This window comes from Budorcas taxicolor, chromosome 23 (genome assembly GCF_023091745.1).
Source record: "Budorcas taxicolor isolate Tak-1 chromosome 23, Takin1.1, whole genome shotgun sequence".
In the NCBI taxonomy this organism is placed as follows: Eukaryota; Metazoa; Chordata; class Mammalia; order Artiodactyla; family Bovidae; genus Budorcas; species Budorcas taxicolor.
In genome coordinates this window covers 30,189,598-30,211,438 of record NC_068932.1, presented here as the reverse complement: position 1 = coordinate 30,211,438, position 21,841 = coordinate 30,189,598, and the positions used below count along the sequence as shown (strand labels likewise).

The window sequence follows — 21,841 nt, the reverse complement described above, 5'->3', positions numbered from 1 at the left end:
GTTACTTAAATGTAGCCAAAACCCTTGTTCTATTATGCAATTTTTGGAAGGGCTACAGAAGATTTTGAGGTGGAAGGATAATAGAGAAAGGACTTAAGTGGAAGAAAACAAACCCTTGAAAAAACCTTTACCAAGAAGGTAAACAGTTGGTAAACCTTTACCTAGAGGGTAAACAGTCAAGAGAAATGACCAGGAAACCGTGTGGCCTTAGGTTTAGAAGCTTTGCCTCAGTAATTCTCACTGCCTTTTTAAATCCCTTCATAGTACTAAAAGCTGTTGTTGCTTCCCAGGTGGCACTAGTGGTAAAGAATCCACCTGAAAATGTGGGAGATGCAAGAGAAACTGGTTCAATCCCTGGGTCAGGAAGATCCCCTGGAGGAGGAAATGGCAACCTACTCCGGTATTCTTGCCTGGGAGATCCCATGGACAGAGGAGCCTAGCAGGCCACAGTCCTTATGGTTGCAAAGAATCAGCCATGGCTGAGTGAGTGAGCACACCTCACAGCACGCAGGTGTTTCATGTAGGGGGCAGTGTTAACTCAGGTTGGTGAGGGTTAAATGGTACCCTCCAGACTGGTTTTCAATTTGAATAATAGTGTATAGCCAAAGGGATTCCCTAAAAAGTTATTTGGAGAACAGATAATGATAAATGGCTTTGTGTCCTGCCCGAAGAAATTATTTGGTACATTAAACCATCTGCAGTTAGGTTACATGGAATTATCAGTCAAGGTACCTGTTCTAAAACTATAGAACAAGAAATGGCAATGATTTTAAACTGCCATTAATTCTGACCACTGAAGTGTAGTATCAACATGGACACTGAAAGAGATTTGCCTCTCAAGGTGTGGATGTTCATTCATATTTTTTCCTTCATAGAGAAGGGTGGTACAAGAAGCACTCAGGTATTCTTCATTCACAATTTTTATTTCTTGCGGTTAACTTTTTGTATCTTCAAAGTCAGTTTGTCTTTTAAAAAATTAATACTTACTCATCATACAATCCATCCCCTTCCCCCAAAGAAAACAAATTCAGGGAAGGAGTAATTGAGGGGGCAGTTGAAATAGGTCCTATAGGTTTGTGACAAAGGCTTCCCAGCCCACCATCCTGTACATATACAGCAAAATGGCAGCGCCTCAAGTTCACCTAAATGAAGTCTGAAATTCCAGCCCTAGGCAAGTGATTCAAGTGAATGCCATGGGAATAACGAAACAGAAACTGTCACTGGCTTCCATTTACTTTCCATGTTAGTTAGCAGTCTTCAAACTGTCTCCCTTGGGAAAGTCAAAAGTAAGTATGTAGAGGAATATTTTGACTTGGCCAGGAGTAATTATAAATGAAACCAGAAATAATTTACTTGGGCCACAGAAACAAATTTCTTTGACCATGTTTTGCATTAAGTCCCCAGAACCTGAATTAGCAAGTTCTAATAATGGGCTTCTAAAGGCATGCAGTTTTTCACACATCTACTTGAAAGAATTTCTTTCACTCAGACATACCACAATCAAGGATAAGATATTTCTGGAGGCACAGGAAGAGCACAAGAACAAATAAGTATATGATGAGGCCTTGTGTATGACCAAGATGGTTCACTTCATATATAGAAGCAGTGAGAGCTATTAAAAGTGCTACTTACAAAGGATAGTTTAACATACACACAACTCAACTGCACTGCTAAATATGGTTGTCTTTATTTTCTTTTTCCTTGCCCAGCCCTATCTAAACAAAATAAAACTACAGGACTGAAATTAACCCATTAAAATCAGCAATAAGTTATGAAAATCATAAAGCTTTTTTTTTCCTTTTTTAAGTAATTAAGGGTAGTTAAATTATTTAAAGTATACAAAGTCCAAAGAGTCAGGGTAAGGTCTCCAAGGCTTCCCAGGATAAGGGAGAGGGCCGGTGAGAATCTTGGAGCTTGAAAGACAAAGGGAACACATGACATCAAAGTGCAGGCTAGAATTTTCACTTAAAATAACATTTCTGAAAATATTGACAAGAGCAACAATAGCACCTGCACAATGGGGCTGTGAGGAAGGAGAGAGACTGCCAGTAGGAAAACGGAAGCAAATCTTTACATTAAAATGAGACAAGTGCCAAACTTAACTATGTTAACTATGATAGTGTGTCTACTATAGATAATCAGATGGTTAAGAGATGATAAAAGGTAATGATTCTAAAAACAAAAACAGCACTGACCTTTTTTCTACTTAGCCCAGACCTCATTCATTTTGTGCACTATAAAGAGTGAGGTGTGAGGTGTTTTATCATTATCAAATGCTGCATCAAAATAGATGATTTTTTTCCCATGTGTTTTACACTATAAAAGACGTCTATGTATTTTATGGACAAGCTTTAAAAAGATGTCATTTTGGTTTTCAACACATACAAACAGTTATCAAAATCTGAAATAAAAATGCTGCCGTGGCTCAGACCTTGGCCTGCTAATCTGCGTGTACAACTTTCTGGCCCACGCAGACAGAGAGGCACGTGGAGCTTTTTCCTTCTGGCCCCTCAATCCGAAATCAGGCCCTGCGTGGTAGACGCTGTCACACACAGGGGCTGCCCCATGTGCCCAAGGGCCTAAGGGCGGCTGACTGTAGAGCTGGCGATTGGGTGCCCTAGTGCTAACAATGCAGGATAAGGTTAGCTTGCTTAGCATGGAATCCAACAGAAAGCTGAGCTGCATGATGATCCCTTTCAAAAGGCTTCATGGGGGTCTCTCCTTTTGCAGAGCATGAAATGAGTTTTTTTTTTTTCCTTTTTATAAAGAATTGATCATCCACAGGCTTCATGGTAAGCTGTCCTAGGCTGTTCTAATAGCTTTTTAGCTATCCAAGATTAATGCCTGATTATCTTGTCTTTACTATAGGTTTGATTCTTGTTTTTAGGACCAAAGAGTTTGGGAAGGGTTCATAATCCCATCCTTAAATGTGTCTACTCAATAAGTATGAGAGGAGCAAATGAGAAAAGAAAAAGAGGATGTAATCTCCAGTGTCCTCTTTCAAATCACTAAACCAAATTGAGAAAATTTCACACACATTTTCTGCTGCCATTAGAAACTGTGATTTTCAAATATGAATATTATGAATATTTGTTCTGCAGGGGAGGCTCTGCCCCACTTTTTGCTAAGTATTTGCTTAAATAGAGGTCTCTCGACCCTTTTGTTCAAGTATAGTTTTGCTTAGCTTTAAAGAGGAGACTGCATCATGAACCCAATTTAAGAGATTGTTTGGATTGAATTGGCCCAGTGAATATTTTGCCCTGCACTGTCATGTCATGCTGGGTTCTAGGAAGTGAACGAAAGTTTGACACTGGCACTGGAGTAACCCTCGTCACTCCCAATACTCTGCAGGCTGCTGTGGTCATCAATGTCACTGATGCTGGTGGTACTGATATTGTCCACTTCTCCATGGGAGAACTCTGTGCTTTCAACATCCACTTCAATCTCCTCTGCCAAAGGGAAAAAAGGAGGAACATTAGTAATCTAGTATTTGTGCACTTGCAAGAACTAACAGGGCACGAGGAAAAGTAATTACTTTTTGTAATATAAAGGAATTATTATACAAACTGTTATCAGCGCTCTCTTAGGAACAGAAGGAACCAAAGATGAGAAATGAATATATTTGCAAAGAAATGTCTGGTATACAGTGGTGGTCTCAATTTATGCAGCAAGTTTACTAAAGCTTTTGACACCAGTCTGTCTAGACCTCCCACCAAAAGCACTTGACCTATTTGGGAATTAAGTGTTTAATATTGAAAGATCCCAATCCGGAGTGGTTTAACATCTGTTTTGCCTTAAACTAGAAACTAATTCTCAGTGATGTTTAAGCAGAACTCCCTTCATGGGGGTTGGTGGGGAGGGGGAGCATAAACTTAATATAGATGAACTAGAATATGATTCCATCCAGGCCTTTGGTGGTATAGTTCTATAGATTTCCAGGATTCATCATAAAGATCTCTGACTATTCAGTAACCAAGTTAAGCCATCATTATAAAGTGCAAAGAACACAGATTTGTCTTCAAATTAATTTTCTTTTATCAAATATAGCTTGAAATGAGGGCGTGAGGCTTGAGAGTCTCTGGATTATAGTCAGATCTATAGTAAAGATTATAGTAAAGGCATTTTACTTTAAATACCGGTGGTATTTCACTTTACTTCAAAAACAAAACATGATAAAATATGTGACCCATATATCTATATATACATACTGTAATTGTTAAATACTACATGTGTAATCAGCAATAATACATAAAAAGCAATACTTTTTTTCTTTAAACGGAGCTGAAAGACTATTTTCTCCCTTCAATTCTCTTAAATTCAAAAGCCTGATGTTTCATATTGGCACTGATTTTAACGGTTCACACTGATCACAGTTGCTTTAGAAAAGTGGATTCTAGCTGAGCACAAGAAGAGCAAGTTATTTTGAAGAATATAATTTTGAAGACAGCTTATTGCTTCAAAAAGTTTTAGCAGTCTTTTTAAAACGCACTCAGTTATCCAAACAAGCTGTACAGATAATCCTATGAATGCATAACTATTTTCTTCATATCCATTAATCCTTCACAGGCTATTTAGTGTTTCCTAGATCACAGAACACTCATCTGACCTATACTTGGGAAACAAAATCAAAACACCCTATCCAGAGCATGCTGAATTTAAAAGTCCCTAACATTGGGAAAGAGGGCTGCCAGGTAAGAACAGGGATGGTATGATGAAGACATTCTACCTCTGAAATTTGGAGGTGGGGTGGGTACGAGGAGGAGACAATAGCAGCAAGGGCAGCTAAAGCCTGAAGACTCAACAAGATTACACAGCTTAGTAGCCAGCAAAAGAAAGACAAGGACCAAGGCCTACTTTCTTACGCAGGGTTATTTCTGCTATGCCTCTCACTCGTAAATGCATTATGACCTTGAGGCTTTTGCTGCTGCTTCTGGTGAACTTACTGTTCTTCAAAACCAAGTGCCACACACAAAAAGTAAGCTTTTACATAACGACAACAAATCCACAAACTGCTAGGGTTGTGTTAAAAACTAGGGTTGTGTTAAAAACCTATTTGAAATGTTCCCACAGAATATGGGGGATTCGGGTATTTAAAAAGAACAAGAATGACTATAGTGGATTGGGACATATTTAGTACATGAAAAAATATGAGTTTACAAGATAATCAAAGAGCTAAACAAAAAAGTTACCTCTGGAGGTTGCTAAGGTGCCAATTCATTACTCAGAAAATTGATAAAGCAAAAACAAGCATTTATCCCATCTTTCCAGTAAAGACTATTTGAAGGTAACCAGAAAGCTGATGAAAAAATGTTCTTTAAAGAAGAAAAAGTTAATAAACACAACAATGATAGAAAATCACTATTTTGGAACACCTAATAAAATAATGATCAGGGCAACAATCATCAATAACTTAAACTATTAAGCAAAAGGTTGATACATTCTGCATTAATGTATCTGATGACATCATCTGAACCCAGTGACCAATGTTATCACTAGCGTGGGACAATTAAAAATACTACTGATGCACAGGAAGTACACAGCACCACCTACGAAGTATCCGTGCCTCCAAAAAAACAACTTGAATATAATCAAACCTCTAGACCTATCAACCAGTATACAAGAAATATGAGGGCAGAACATGTTAAATGACACCATGAAGATTCATTCAGCCACATCTAGAATGTGCGAAACGGTAAGAAAAATCCAGTTTCCCAGGTTCTACAACAAATAAATGGCATTAAAAAAATAATGGGAAAGGGAAAACTACAGAAGTATAGTTGACCCTTGAACAGCATGGGGGTTAAGGATACCAACTCCACACAGACAAAAATCTGAGTCAACTGTTAGAGTCAGCCCTCCCCATCTGCAGATTCAGCCAACCAGGGATCATGTAGTACTGGAGCACATATTTAATGAAAAGCAGTTCACACTTGGCGCTGTTCAAGGGCTAACTGTACCTTAAAAGGTACAAACAAATGTAATGTAGACTTTGGACTCTTTTTCAAACACACCAATCGTAAGATGCCTTTTTTGAGAAAAATTGATGAGACTGGGTGTTAGATGACATTAAATAGGATTATCTGATTTTATTGGGTTGGCCATAAAGTTTCTTTGGTTTTTAAGCAAAAATACAAGACAGATTTTTCACTTTCACCAAGCAGTTTACTGAACAACAAATTCAGTTTTGTCCCACTACCTTCTGCCATTTTTCAGGCGACTTCATAATTCCATCTTCTAAAACTTGGTCTTTTTCAGTAAAGAACTGTTCCAGGTACCTTTTACAGTCTTCCAAAGAACTAAGATTTTTTCTATTAAAATTTTGTAAGGGGTGAACTAAATGGAAATCAGAAGGTGGACTGTCTTGTGGATATAGCAGATGAATCAGAACTTCCCAGTCAAACTGTAACAGTTTTTGCCTGGTCATCAAAGAAACAAGCAGTCTTGTGGTACCCTGATGGAAGATAATGCGTTTTCTGTTGACTAATTACAGAGGCTTTTCATTGAGTGCTGCTCTCACTTGGTCTAACTGGGAGCAGTACTTACTGTAATTAATCATTTGGTTTTCCAGAAGGAGCTCATAATAGAGGACTCCTTCCAGTTCACCATATACACAAGATAACCTTTGGATGATGTGGTTGGTGGTGGTTCATTTTGCTTGCTCCGTGATGTCTTCCATTCCAGATTATTGTACAGTATCCACTTTTCATTGTCCGTCAAAATTTGATTTAAAAACTGCTTTTGTTATGTTTCAGCAGAGAATCGCATGCAGAAATACAGTCAAGAAGGTTTTTTTCCCACTTATGTGGAACCCAAACAAAGTAATTAACATAATCAAGTTGATGCAAATGATTTTCAGTGCTTGATTTGGATATTCTGAGTATGTCAACTGTCTCCTATGTGGTATAACGTTTATTGTTCTCAATTAATGCCTCAATCTGATTGTTATCAACTTCAACCTGACTGTGAAGCACTGTCCAGCAAGAAATCTCCAGCATGAAACTTCACAGACTACTTTTGACATGTTTGAGTAGTCTTGGCAACTTTTCCATACACTGCACAAATCTTTGTGTTTCAGTTGTATTTTTACCTTTCTTGAAATAATATTCTGAAAATGTTTTTTTCTTCCATCTTCAATATTAAAATGGCTATGTGAAAATTCACTGAAGTTTTTAAAAATATGCACATGGATAGGAGAACTATCACAGTACAATCTAGTAAAATTGTTGTGAATTGGAAGGACTGATGCTGAAGCTGAAACTCCAATACTTTGGCCACCTCATGTGAAGAGTTGATTCATTGGAAAAGACCCTGATGCTGGGAGGGATTAGGGGCAGGAGGAGAAGGGGACGACAGAGGATGAGATGGCTGGATGGCATCACCCACTCGATGGACATGAGTTTGGGTAAACTCGGGGAGATGGTGATGGACAGGGAGGCCTGGCGTGCTGCAATTCATGGGGTCGCAAAGAGTTGACAGGACTGAGCAACTGAACTGAACTGAAGCAATACTAGACCCATCTTACGGAAAAAATCAAATGAACTTTTGGCCAACTCAATTTTATGGGATGTTATAACAGTATTATGTATTTTTTAAAGTCCTATTTATTAAAGATACATACTGAAGTATTTAGGAACAAAATGAAATGTTACCTGAGATTTGATTTTAAAAACTTCAGAAAAAATGGTCAGGGCATATGGGTGGTAGAGAACAGGTGAAAAAAGAATGACAAAATGTTGACAGCTGTACAAGCTGGATAATAGATACATGAGAGTTCATTATTCTATTTACTTTAGTATATGTTCTAAATTTTCCATAATAGAACTTCCCTGGTGGTCCAGTGGTAGGAACCCACCTGCCAGTGCAGGGGACATGGGTTCAATTCCTGGTTCAGAAAGATTCCACATACCTCAGGGCAACTAGGCCCATATGCCGCAACTGTGAGCCTGGGCTCTAGAGCCCAGCGAGAGCAGTTACTGCAATGAGAAGCTTGTACACTGCAGTGAAGAGTAGCCTAGAGGAACCTCTGGACTACAACTAGAGGAAAGTCCTTGCACAGCAATCAGAAGTAATAAAAATTTCAAATTTCCATAATAAAAAGAAATTTTACAAAATTTTCTTTTTTGTTTCAAAATTCTCAAAATCTTGTGAGCTGTAGTTTCCCAAATATGAAGTGACCAGAGTTCACCTCTGGGATCTTTTATTGTGGTGTGAGGCCTGATGTGGTGGGAGCTATAGATGAACAGATGAGTAAAATCCAAACAATTACAATTTCTTTTCTGGTTGTTTTTTGATCTTTAATTCTGCCAAAGACAAATGTTCTGGGACAGATGTTACGAGAAATGGAGGGTGTGTTACTTTAAAATACAGATACAAAAATTAACATCACCAGTAATAAAACATATCAACATCATGTATCTTCCTGATACAATGAACTAAGAAGGGCACAACATCACTTCTGTGGTATTTCTTCCCTCAAATGTGTAACACCTCAGTCTAATAGAAAACATCAGATAAACCCAAGTTGAGGAACACTAAAATAACTGACCAATATTCTTCAAATGTGTCATGGTCACGAAAGAAAGACTGAAGAAGTATTATTTCTAAGGCAATGGAGATCTTACACTGGATCCTGGATCAGACACAGAACATTATTAGGAACAATAGTGAAATCTGAATAAGGTTAATAGATTAATAGTATTGTATGAATGTTAATTTCTTGGTTTCAACAGCTGTATTATGGTTACATAAGATATTAACATTAGAGGAACCTGGGTGAAGGGTATATGAGAACTCAACAATTTTCTACAGAAAACTTACAACTTTAAAATTTTTTCAAAGTGGAATATTTGAGATATATATATATATGTATATATATATATATATAAATCAAGAAAAAATGTTCTATAGTTCACACAGGCATTGCTAGACAATGTTGTGACTGCATAAAATCTAGAATGCCACATACAGTGTTGGTGTAGAAGAAGGAAGCAAACACAATGCCACCCATCCTACCCTCTAAATTCAGAGACAGGGATGCTTTGTGTTTCATTAGGGAAGAAGCTCACTGCCTACCTCGCTCTGAATCAGAACGATCTGAAGAAATAGTTGATCCAATGCTGTCCATTCGTATTCGTTCCATCTCTTGAGGACCCTGCAGCTGTTCCAGTCGCCGCTTTAAAAATCTCTGTTCTCGTTCCAAGTTCTCTAGCTGGTGCTGGCTCTTCCTTTCAGCTTCTTCAAGTTTCTGAAACGATACAGTGATATTTAAGTTTGTGTGTTGTACAGTACAAACAGTAAAATTAATTCCTCCCTAACATGGTAGAAGATTTCTTTGTTGACAGAGAAAACATGAATGACTATACAAGTATATGTGTGTGTATAAAAACATACATAAATATGTATTTTTAAACATCAAAAATAGTTTTTTCTTCACTTTGTGTGTGTGTGTGTATAATGAATGCTACATTACTAGAACAATATGGAATTTTCAAAGTCTGTCGAGTTATTGCCATAAAAGAGAAACCAGCTCTGCAGTATAGTTTGATGGAAAAACACTGAGGGACACACAGCCAAACGAAGTCATCTCCACCAGAGGGCACAACTGCCTGCCTTCGGGTATCAGCAGAGTAATTGTTTTTTTCCTAGTATTCCCAGCTCTTCAAATGGCCATGCTGTCAAAACAATTTAGCATAATCAGGTTATGTTGCTCCTATCAGATTAGCATTAAATTTTCAGAAAATTTCTCTTGAGGTCAGTCATTAAAGGAGAGTATTGTGAGCTAGCTGATATATGTGGACAGAAATCACTACTAAAAAGAGAGCAGGACTGAGACAGTCACATGAAAATATAAAAAAAAATTCCTACCTTGATGTGTGCTTTGGCTTTGTTGAGCAAACCAAGTGTTGTGTGCCTGGTGCAATCTGGTCCTAGTGGAATAAGAACTTTTAAGCGTTCTAAACACAGGCGAAGATGAGCTCGTCTAAGAAAGACAAAGATAAGTCAAATCAGCAGTCTGAATATTCCACTAAAAACACCTTAAAGCCTATTTTAAGACAATTAAGAACTTGCACATTATTCAGTTTCAAAAAAGTATCTGCATGCAAGTGCAGGCGTGCCTACTGGCTTTCGGTTTTCTGCCACTTTCGTTGTACGCTGCAGACATCGGTCACTTCAGATTATTATCCCCAGTGGTAATCTCTGTCACAGGTGATTTAATTTTAACCAGTCCCATAAACTTTCTCAACTGTATTAATGTAGAAGTAGGAAAACACTGGGCAACTGTATTTGATTTTGAATGTATAAAACCAAAGGCTAGGTTAGAGGTTTTCAGCTTCACTACCCGAAAAGGCTCATGAATTTCCATTTCCTCCCGTCCACCTTTCATTCACACACACACAGACACACACTCCTCTCCACAACTGTAGCCATCCTACAGTGTTTATATTATTATGCATTAGTTTAAACCATACAAAATTTCTGATACTAAGCCATTTCTCACATAAAAATGACAACTTCATATGATCCAACACAACAAAAACAGCAAAATTCTGTGGCCAGTGAGCACAGGGTGAGACAAAATACATGGCTCTACGGTCAATTCCAGGCACTGAGTCAACGACCTATAAAATAGTCCCCTGCTTCCTACTATCTAAGTGTATCAGCTGTCACTAGCTTTTCCTTTTTATTTCTCTGTCTCCCTCTCCCCTCTCATACTACCCACCTCCAATATTCTACACCTGGAAAAAAGCCAGGTGACAGAATTCTTCACCAAAAGTCACTGTGTTCTTTAACACTCATCCTTTGGGCAGGTTAGCGAAATGTTTCCTGTATATGATAGCAGAAAGCCTCATGAATTTACATTCCATGTACCCTGTGGGTTCTGCTGTGCTGTGCTTAAGCTGCTCAGTCGTGTCTGACTCTTTGTGAGTCCCTGGATCGTAGCCAGCCGGGCTCCTCTGCCCATGGGGATTCTCCAGGCAAGAGTACTGGAGTGGGTTGCCATGCTCTCCTCCAGGGGATCTTCCCAACCCAGGGATCGAATGCAGGTCTCTTCCATTACAGCAGATTCTGTACTAGCTGAGCTACCAGAGAAGCCCATGTGCCCTACAGGAACTATGATCACCATGATGAGAATTCTGGATACATAATTTCACCCTGAAACAATATTAGTTTACATATCTGGTTCTGTGGTTCATAATGTATAACTTAATCCAGAAGTTAGTAGTATATCTGAAAAGAAAGCCCACAAATGTGTTCACAGATTAGTCCTATTCCTTAAAGAACTATAATTGAACATTTAGCAACTGTGTCAACTGCCGTAGGAACAAAACATACTCCATTTTCTCCTCAAAGACGGTCAGATGGTTTACTAGCTCACCCGTCAAACTATGCTTTCTCTGTCTTAATACATAAGAAATAATGTCAAGAGAAATTCTCAAATGCTAGCAAGTTCAAGGAGGGATAGCAGAAGGCAGCCAATTATGTCACTGACAGGCAAGGATGTTAAGGGTAGTGAAGTGAGGTTTGGCTGATGAATTGTCAAGATTCTTCTAGTACCTACTAGCCAGCATAGTTAGAGGTCTGTTAGCATTTCCATTCCAAATCTGTTGATTTCAATAACTCAAATCTGGTAATTGGCTCCAGGCTGAAACCTGACATACCTGATGTGGATAAAAATAATTCTGTTTAATTTTCTTTAAAAGTTTATCATGGATTCCTGGTTAATGAGATTTAACAATTTTAAAGTCACTCTCCTCCCTTAATGTGCAAACCAAAATCATAGAATTTTAATTTTTAATTGTAAAATTTCTTAGGTGAGGACTCTCACATAATCACAGACTAAAACTAAACAAAATAAGGTCCACAGTAAAAAGGGCCTTTAAACTCATTAGGATTATTATGGTATATGCCTAATAACTGAACTCATATGATATGACTGGAGGGTGGACAGAGACTGGTGGTTCTCTTACAATAATTAGATGCTCCCAAGAGGGCTTTGAATTCAATCATCTAAAAAAAAATTGCAAAGTTAACAAGTATTTTGCCAAAGGAATAACTTGTCATATTTAACCCCAGATATTCAGTACATATATACAACTTTTAGTTTAAGAAGTTTCAGATGGCTCCTTACTACAGTTGCGTATCAAGAAAAAATGGCAGAGGGCGGTGCAGAAAAAAATGGGTGGGTCAATTTCCTGTGTTGTAAAATCTAAGTTAAAGTCATATTAAAATATAAGCAGAATGTACAGCAACATGGATAAAAGTAGAGATTATCATACTAAATGAAGTCAGAAAGAGAAAGACAAATACCATGATATCACTTACATCACAAGTTAATGTATCTACATATAAAACAGACTCACAGACACAGAGATCAGACTTGTGGTTCCCAAGGTGGGTGGTCGGGGGGTGGGAGAGAGATGGACTGGGAGTCTGGGGTTGGTAGATGCAAATATTACATTTAGAATGGATGTAACAAAGTCCCAGGTATAGTACAGGGAACTATTTCCAATCTCCTGGGATAAGCCATAATGGAAAAGAATATTTTAAAGAATGTGTATATATATGTATGTATAACAGTCACTTTGCTGTACAGCAGAGATTGGCATATCAGTGTAAATCAACTAGATAAATAAAAAATGATAAAAATGAATAAAATGAACTACACTTTACTGTGAAAAAATAAAATCTAGGCAGAAATCAATTAACAATATTAAAATATTGTTTTTTTCCTTTTAAAAAATCATTCAGTTGTATATTTATTACATGACTTTTGTGTACTCAGCAATGTTCTTGACACTTGAGTGGGAGAAGTAAAAAAAAGGTAAATTTTAGCAGTTTATAATCTAGACTACAGAATGAAACATATTTTGTTTCAGTTGGTTCACAATGAAATGAGTCATACAGGTATCAAGGGTGACAGAATCTAAATGAAAGAAGAGATTATAATTGAAGAAGATAGCTTAATAAAAGAGGTTGAAACTTAAAGGATACTGAATTTGTTTATGAAAAAAGCATGGTAATTAAAACAGTAAAGAGTTTAAAAGTCAAATATTGGGAGCAAGTTTAAACCTAAAATTAAAAATACTTTAGATTTCTTCATTCAAAACAAAACAACTGAGTTGGAATTCTATAAGGAAACATCAACCAAGTTCAGCAGTCTGGTGATCTGCAACAGCACTGTCAATCAGGAATTGCCCAGGCCAAAGGAGTCACGATGCAAGCGATGTCTAAGTGAACCAGGAAGGCAGACTCCCCTCCAAAGTACGGTCAAGTCAATTTTTTAGACCATTCTTTAAAATTGAAGTGTAATTTACAAGGCTGCATCAGTTTCAGGTGTACAGCAAAGTGATTTGGTTTTATATATATATGTGTGTGTATATACATATATATATACATACACACACACACACTTTTTTTTCAGATTCTTTCCCATTATAGGCTACTACAAAATACTGAATATAATTCCCTGTGCTATACAGTAGGTCCTTGTTTGTTTTATATATAGAAGTGTGTATATGTTAATTCCAAACTCCTAATTTCGCTCCCCACCATAATTTTATTTTCTATGTCTGTGAATCTATTTGTTTCATAAATAAATTCACTTATATTACTTTTTAGGTTCCACAAATAAGTGATATCATATGATGTCTCTCTCTATATCTGACTGACTTCACTTAATCTGATAATCTCTAGGTTCATCCATGTTGCTGCAAATGGCATTTCATTCTTTTTTATGGCTGAGCTGTGAAGAAAGCTGAGTGCCGAAGAATTGATGCCTTTGAACTGTGGTGTTGCAGAAGACTCCTGCGAGTCCCTTGGACTGCAAGGAGATCCAACCAGTCCATTCTGAAGGAGATCAGCCCTGGGATTTCTTTGGAAGGAATGATGCTGAAGCTGAAACTCCAGTACTTTGGCCACCTCATGCGAAGAGTTGACTCATTGGAAAAGACTCTGATGCTGGGAGGGATTGGGGGCAGGAGGAAAAGGGGACGACAGAAGATGAGATGGCTGGATGGCATCACTGACTCGATGGACATGGGTTTGGGTGAACTCCGGGAGTTGGTGATGGACAGGGAGGCCTGGTGTGGTGCAATTCATGGGGTCGCAAAGAGTCGGGACCTGACTGAACTGAACTGAAAAGTTATGTGAATAGTTTGTCGGTTTTTTTTTCATGCATATTTGAATATTCATACCCAATAATCATTTTCAAACAATGATACTAATCTTCCATTTACTTTTTTCTTGCTCAATAATAAATAATCGATTCATTATATATGAAGAACTGTGGATTTCTTTGGAAGGAATGATGCTAAAGCTGAAGCTCCAGTACTTTGGCCACCTCATGTGAAGAGTTGACTCATTGGAAAAGACTCTGATGCTGGGAGGGATTGGGGGCAGGAGAAGGGGACGACAGAGGATGAGATGGCTGGACGGCATCACGGACTTGATGGACGTGAGTCTGAGTGAACCCCGGGAGTTGGTGATGGACAGGGAGGCCTGGTGTGCTGCGATTCATGGGGTCGCAAAGAGTTGGGCACGACTGAGCAACTGAACTGAACATTCCATTATATATGTGTGTGCGTGTGTGTGTCTATACACACCACATCTCCTTTATCATTCATCTCTTGGTGAACATTTAGGTTTTTTCCATGTCTTTGCTATTATAAATAGTGCTGCAGTAAACATTGGAGTGTACATATCTTTTTGAATTAGAGTTTTCTCTGGATATATGCTCCAGGAGTGGAATTGCAGGATTATATGGTAACTCTATTTTCAGTTTTTTAAGGACCCTCTATACTGTTCTCCAGGCTTCCCAGGTGGTGCTAGTGGTAAACAACCTGCCTGCCAATGCAGGAGATCTAAGAGACGTGGGTTTGATCACTAGGTCAGAAAGATCCCCTGGAGCGGGGCATGACAACCCACTCCAGTATTGCCTGGAGAATCCCATGGACAGAGGAGACTGGTGGGCTACAGTCCACAGAGTCACAAAGTCAGATATGACTGAAGCAACTTAGCACGCATGCATGCTGTTCTCCACAGTCCCTGGACCAATTTACATTCCCACGAACAGGGCAGCAGGGTTCCACTACTGAACATTTCTTCAGTCAAGTAGTTTTAAGTGTGTTCCAAGATACAGTTTACACCAAGAAAACATACCCTGAGATATGTCTCACAAAGGCCAGTGATGCCATTGTCCATATTTTGTAAGTAGGGTCCTCATGAAGGATGAGTGGTGAATGATGTCCTCTGCTCTTCTAAGGGGACAGGTATATGTGGGGGAGGCAAATGTTATTTCCTCCAGTTTTTGTATTAATACTTGTAAGTGAATCAGGCATTAGGAGAATAGAATAACAAAGGGTTAATGGAAGTTGAACAAGGCGGAACCACACTTTTCAAAGTGGCCATTCAAATATTATACACTGTTTCTCCAGGTGCTTATATGCCCCTTTAAGTAAATGCAATGGATTCCCTGTGACTGTAAACTGGAAAGTTAAATCAGAAAATCCATTATCTTCCATATGTAAGTTTTTTCTGTCCAGCAAATTACGGAATGAATTGTATGACAAAATTCTTCTTCCCTTACAATGGTGCTGAGCTGCTCTTCACCCTTTCCCCCATTCTCCCTGCTGGTAACCAGATTGCAAGCTTAACCACCAATGACCTAGAAAGGCATATCTTTTGATGCCATCTGGTCCTTTCTTTTCTTGCCTTCGTTCTCATATGACTGGTGGCTCTGGAGTCTCCTGTACGGAGTTGCCAAACCATGAACTGTAAGACGCTGGCAGAAGAGAAGAGGACAAGAGACAGAGAAGAATAAAAGCCTGGTTTGATTTGAAAATCCTTATGTACTGAGAAGAAATTTACAGGTATCATAACATGATGTTTTTCAAGTCATCAAGGAGTGGAGGAACCGACATAAAGAAGAATTCATGAAAGGCATGGTCCTGCACCGATAGTCAAAGTATAAGAAAGTTGGGGAAACTTAAGGCTGTTGTTCTGAATATTCTGATGAACACTAGACTAACAACCAATAGGAAAAACATAACATTGTAAATTTACATGGTTAAACCTGACGGAAAAAAATTTAGCACCCTGGTTAGCGTTTACTTAAATTTTCACAACACATTGATAGCTCAATAAAAACTATACAACTAAAATCTTTCCTAATTTAGCATGTGTGACTATAAAGCAAAATTAGGATTAGACTGTAAAGCAAAATTAGGATTGTAGCAGGAGATGCCTGTGAGAAAACTGGAATCTCCTTGCAGAGAGTGAGGCAGCAAGACAATGAAAAGATGCCAAAGTAATTTTATTTTCAAAGATACTTTGAGGTCTGTTTTAAAATGAGATATAAAAGTGGGTTTTTCCCAGGGGAAGAGGCAATTCCCAGTGACTAACCCTGTTAGAGAGAAGGTCCTATCAAAATTACCCACACCTTCCAAAAGGGCAAGCCCCTTGTGGGAAAAGGAACAATTAGAGTCTGTTTGGCTTTTATTTTGGTAGACTGGGATCATTTTTCCCTAAAGGACCCAGTGCTGCTTTTGATTTCAAACCTTGTAAACTTTACTGCCAAACTGAAATATCACAGAACATGAGGGGAAATGATTTTGCTATAAAATGGCTCCTGCTAGTAGCTATGATATTTTAAAGCATAGGTATATCAACCAGAAGAGGCACACACAGCGTTGAGGGAATAGAGAGGAAAGAATTCCCTTTCAGAAAAAAATTGCAAGTATCATATGATGATGTTTTTCAAGTTGTCTCTTGAAACTCTTATCCCTCTGCGCAACAACAATAAGAAATTTAACACCTGCCCAGCCTCACAAACCATCCGTTGGCTGATGCCCTTGGAGGCACGGTCCTTCACTGGAACTTGCTTGTCTTTCATTCCTCCACTACGGGATACCAAGACTTTGCCAAGTAACTAAATAAAAATGGAAAACAAGTCAAGTGATAGGGACAGTACTTGTATTTTCCTCTCTGTTGAACGTTATGCAACAGGCTGACTCCTCCCTTGGGCCACATTCTTCAAAGCTGCAGTGGCTCGTGGCCAGGTTTCCCAACTACACAACACTTTTGTACATGACAGCAGCTAGCTGCTTATCCTACACATTTTATATTCCAGCATTTCTCTAAAATGTAACATGTTGAGAATTTTCTGAAAATCTTCAAAGTTACCAAAAAAACAAAAACAAAAACCTGCCTGCTTCCTTTTTTTATTAAAAAATGACATTAAAGATATTATAGATCCAGAATCTAAGCACAATCATGCTACTCATAAATTTTATTTACAAAAACTGATATCATATGCTGCTGTTCAGCTTATCCTATTTGTGAAATAAGCTTTGGACATGCTATTCCCATAAAATGGCACATGATACTTACATGTTTCATTTACAGTTTATATATTATCTACTTCATAAAAAAATAAACAGACTATTAACTCCCAGTGAGTAACATGGTAAGTGGCATTTCCCTAGCATCAGAATTGACTGTGGCATCATGAGGTTTAATGAAAACAAAATTAAAACTTAGGAGAATAGCTAGGACCCTCTTCTCACTCTTCAAAAAAAAAAAAAAAAGGTGCTTTCATTAATATTCCCCTTAATTCATTTGGTATCTTATAAAATAACCAGATAGGAATATCAACAAGTGCTATGATGAAACTGTAAATTATATATAAACTACATAATATTATTATAATATAAATTATTCTATAGTCACATTATCCACCTCACCACTAACAGGCTCATCTATATACAAGATAAGGAATAAAATCAGTAAGGTTGAGATACACATTACTCATTCTTCAAAGATTTTTTTTAAATCACCTTCTCCCAGTAAAATAAAAGTAGTTCTACTCTGGGTTAGGGAGCCAGACAGTATTTAAAGCCAGAAAGTTAAACACAGTATGCCTTCCAGAAGTCATAGTTTTCCTCAAAGATTTGGGAAAAGAACACTATTTTACAGAGAAACAAACAGAGATAATGTAAAGTGTATTTTTAAAATAAAAAACTTCAAACAAATCTCGCATTATTTCACACTACAACCTAGGACCTCCAGGAATCTATGTTAAACTATTAAAGCAAATTACCACAGATCACTATAAGACCCTGGGACTTCAGAACACCAATTCTGGATTACTGTTGGGATTGTGTTTTTCAAAGGTTTAGAGAAAGAGAAAAAGTTGGGGGGGAGGCAAGTGAATGGGGGAGAAATGTGAGTACTCAATAAATTAATGATGACAAATAGTGGCATATTCTTTCTTAAGCTACACAGATTCTATATAGGCTGAAATTTCATTTACTCTTCACAACTCAGAGATATGAAGACAATGAACTGCCAGTCAGTCAATAACAATGACCATCACCAAACAACAAGCTACACCCTATTATGCCACTGAATTACACGCTGTAAAAATTTTTTAAAGATGACAGTAGTAATCTTTATCTGTCTGAAAACGCTATAATCTGACCTGCCTACCACCCTTCAAGCCCCACTGGTCATTATCCATTACCTTTTGCAAAACTCTTGCACAAACCAAAGGTTCCTGTTTTCTGACTTCTCTACCTGGAATGCCCTTTCCTCCACTGTTCACTGGGCATCTAACTCATTCATCAATCCACAAACTACTGTTTCTTCCATGAAGGCTTCTTTGCCTTATCACCTTTCTCAGATAATAAACACTTGATTTTTACACTAATCACATTATATTCTAATTATCTTCCAGATTAGAATGAATCCATACTTTTTAGTCATTTCAGTTTTTCCAATAACCAAACAGAAAAATGGCCCATGGTGGAGAGAAGAGATGTAACAATTTCCAATGGATATTTCTGGGCCTCTCTAACTCACTCAGTTCAGTTCAGTTCAGTCGCTCAGTCATGTCCGACTCTTTGCGACCCCATGAATCGCAGCACACCAGGCCTCCCTGTCCATCACCATCTCCTAGAGTTCACTCAGACTCACGTCCATTGAGTCTGTGATGCCGTCCAGCCATCTCATCCTGGGTCATCCCTTTCTCCTCCTGCCCCCAATCTCTCCCAGCATCAGAGTCTTTTCCAATGAGTCAACTCTTTGCATGAGGTGGCCAAAGTACTGGAGCTTCAGCTTTAGCATCATTCCTTCCAAAGAAATCCCAGGGCTGATCTCCTTCAGAATGGACTGGTTGGATCTCCTTGCAGTCCAAGGGACTCTCAAGAGTCTTCTCCAACACCACAGTTCAAACGCATCAATTCTTCAGCGCTCAGCCTTCTTCACAGTCCAACTCTCACATCCATACATGACCACAGGAAAAACCATAGCCTTGACTAGGCAGACCTTAGTCAGCAAAGTAATGTCTCTGCTCTTGAATATACTGTCTAGGTTGGTCATAACTTTTCTTCCAAGGAGTAAGCATCTTTTAATTTCACGGCTGCAGTCACCATCTGCAGTGATTTTGGAGCCCCCCAAAATAAATTCTGACACTGTTTCCACTATTTCCCCATCTCCTTCCCATGAAGTGATGGGACCAGATGCCATGATCAAAGTTTTCTGAATGTTGAGCTTTAAGCCAACTTTTTCACTCTCTACTTTCACTTTCATCAAGAGGCGTTTTAGTTCCTCATCACTTTCTGCCATAAGGGTGGTGTCATCTGCATATCTGAGGTTATTGATATTTCTCCCGGCAATCTTGATTCCAGCTTGTGTTTCTTCCAGTCCAGCGTTTCTCATGATGTACTCTGCATAGAAGTTAAATAAGCAGGGTGACAATATACAGCCTTGACACACTCCTTTTCTTATTTGGAACCAGTCTGTTGTTCCATGTCCAGTTCTAACTGTTGCTTCCTGACCTGCATACAGATTTCTCAAGAGGCAGGTTAGATGTAGTAATACAGGGGCCTCCAAACAGTATAATCAGATGGCAGGCCAACATTCACAAGTGACCTGCTTACAGATGTCGGAACTCTATACTTTGGTGTGCAGCTGAGGTCACCACCAAAGACAACTACATGTAGAGTAACTGACAACTCTCCAACCAATTCTTGCTTAGGGTTGACATCTCTCTTAATAGTGAAGCAGAGGGCTGGGAATTGCAGCCATTACAACAGAGTAACTTATTAAAGTATTGACAGTGATGGGGACTAGGACAACAATGTCAAATCCACAGATGATTTTTCAAAATCTAATTTTTTTGGTCACCAATATCAACTTTCTGACCTTACTGACAGGCCTGCAGATAATATGACCGATTTAAGTTTGGCTTCTGTTCCAGCTGTTGTTCAAGAAATGGTGGTAATGACAACTATGATGACAGGAAGGCAATTATTAAGGAAAAAAGAGAAAAGAAAAAAAAAAAAGGTAAGAAAACCCAAGTATGAGAGGGAAAAGTCTAAAAAGAAATACTCCACACTGCAAAGGGGGAAAAAGCTAAATGAATGTCTTTTAATCTCATTTGATAACATGAGAAACTCATGTTTGCATAGTTTTACAAGATCCCAGGACTGCTGATCACTTGAACCCTACCTAACAGAAGCAGAAGATATTAAGAAGAGGTGGCAAGAATACACAGAAGAACTGTACAAAAAAGATCTTCACGACCCAGATAATCACGATGGTGTGATCACTCACCTAGAGCCAGACATCCTGGAATGTGAAGTCAAGTGGGCCTTAGAAAGCATCACTATGAACAAAGCTAGTGGAGGTGATCGCATTCCAGTGGAGCTATTTCAAATCCTGAAAGATGATGCTGTGAAAGTGTAGCACTCAATATGCCAGCAAATTTGGAAAACTCAGCAGTGGCCACAGGACTGGAAAAGGTCAGTTTTCATTCCAATCCCAAAGAAAGGCAATGCCAAAGAATGCTCAAACTACTGCACAATTGCACTCATCTCACATGCTAGTAAAGTAATGCTCAAAATTCTCCAAGCCAGGCTTCAGCAATACATGAACCGTGAACTTCCTGATGTTCAAGCTGGTTTTAGAAAAGGCAGAGGAACCAGAGATCAAATTGCCAACATCCACTGGATCATGGAAAAAGCAAGAGAGTTCCAGAAAAACATCTATTTCTGCTTTACTGACTATGCCAAAGCCTTTCACTGTGTGGATCACAATAAACTGTGGAAAACTCTGAAACAGATGGGAATACCAGATCACCTGACCTGCCTCGAGAGAAATCTGTATGTAGGTCAGGAAGCAACAGTTAGAACTGGACATGGAACCACAGACTAGTTCCAAATAGGAAAAGGAGTACGTCAAGGCTGTATATTGTCACCCTGCTTATTTAACTTCTATGCAGAGTACATCATGAGAAACGCTGGACTGGAAGAAACACAAGCTGGAATCAAGATTGCCGGGAGAAATATCAATAACCTCAGATATGCAGATGACACCACCCTTATGGCAGAAAGTGAAGAGGAACTAAAACGCCTCTTGATGAAAGTGAAAGCAGAGAGTGAAAAAGTTGGCTTAAAGGTCAACATTCAGAAAACGAAGATCATGGCATCTGGTCCCATCACTTCATGGGAAGTAGATGGGGAAACAGTGGAAACAGTGTGAGACTTTATAATTTTGGGCTCCAAAATCACTGCAGATGGTGACTGCAGCCATGAAATTAAAAGATGCTTACTCCTTGGAAGAAAAGTTATGACCAACCTAGATAGCATATTCAAAAGCAGAGACATTACTTTGCCGACTAAGGTCCATCTAGTCAAGGCCATGGTTTTTCCTGTGATCATGTACGGATGTGAGAGCTGGGCTGTGAAGAAGGCTGAGCACCGAAGAATTCATGTGTTTGAACTGTGGTGTTGGAGAAGACTCTCGAGAGTCCCTTGGACTGCAAGGAGATCCAACCAGTCCA

The 21,841-nt window shown here is 38.6% G+C and overlaps 1 protein-coding gene across 2 annotated transcripts in view; it reads right to left on the bottom strand.

Moving 5' to 3' along the window:
• Nucleotides 1-933: 933 nt before the first annotated feature.
• The window catches only part of MXI1 (MAX interactor 1, dimerization protein), a 93,931-nt gene continuing 73,023 nt past the window's right edge, over nucleotides 934-21,841 (bottom strand). For both annotated transcript variants that reach the window (XM_052660904.1, XM_052660906.1), the window contains exons 4-6: nucleotides 9,865-9,979; nucleotides 9,073-9,244; nucleotides 934-3,449 (exon numbers count right to left, since the gene is read on the bottom strand). In XM_052660904.1, coding sequence (XP_052516864.1) covers nucleotides 3,286-3,449; nucleotides 9,073-9,244; nucleotides 9,865-9,979 — 451 coding nt within the window. In that variant the 3' untranslated portion in view covers nucleotides 934-3,285. The remainder of the gene's footprint in view (nucleotides 3,450-9,072; nucleotides 9,245-9,864; nucleotides 9,980-21,841) is intronic.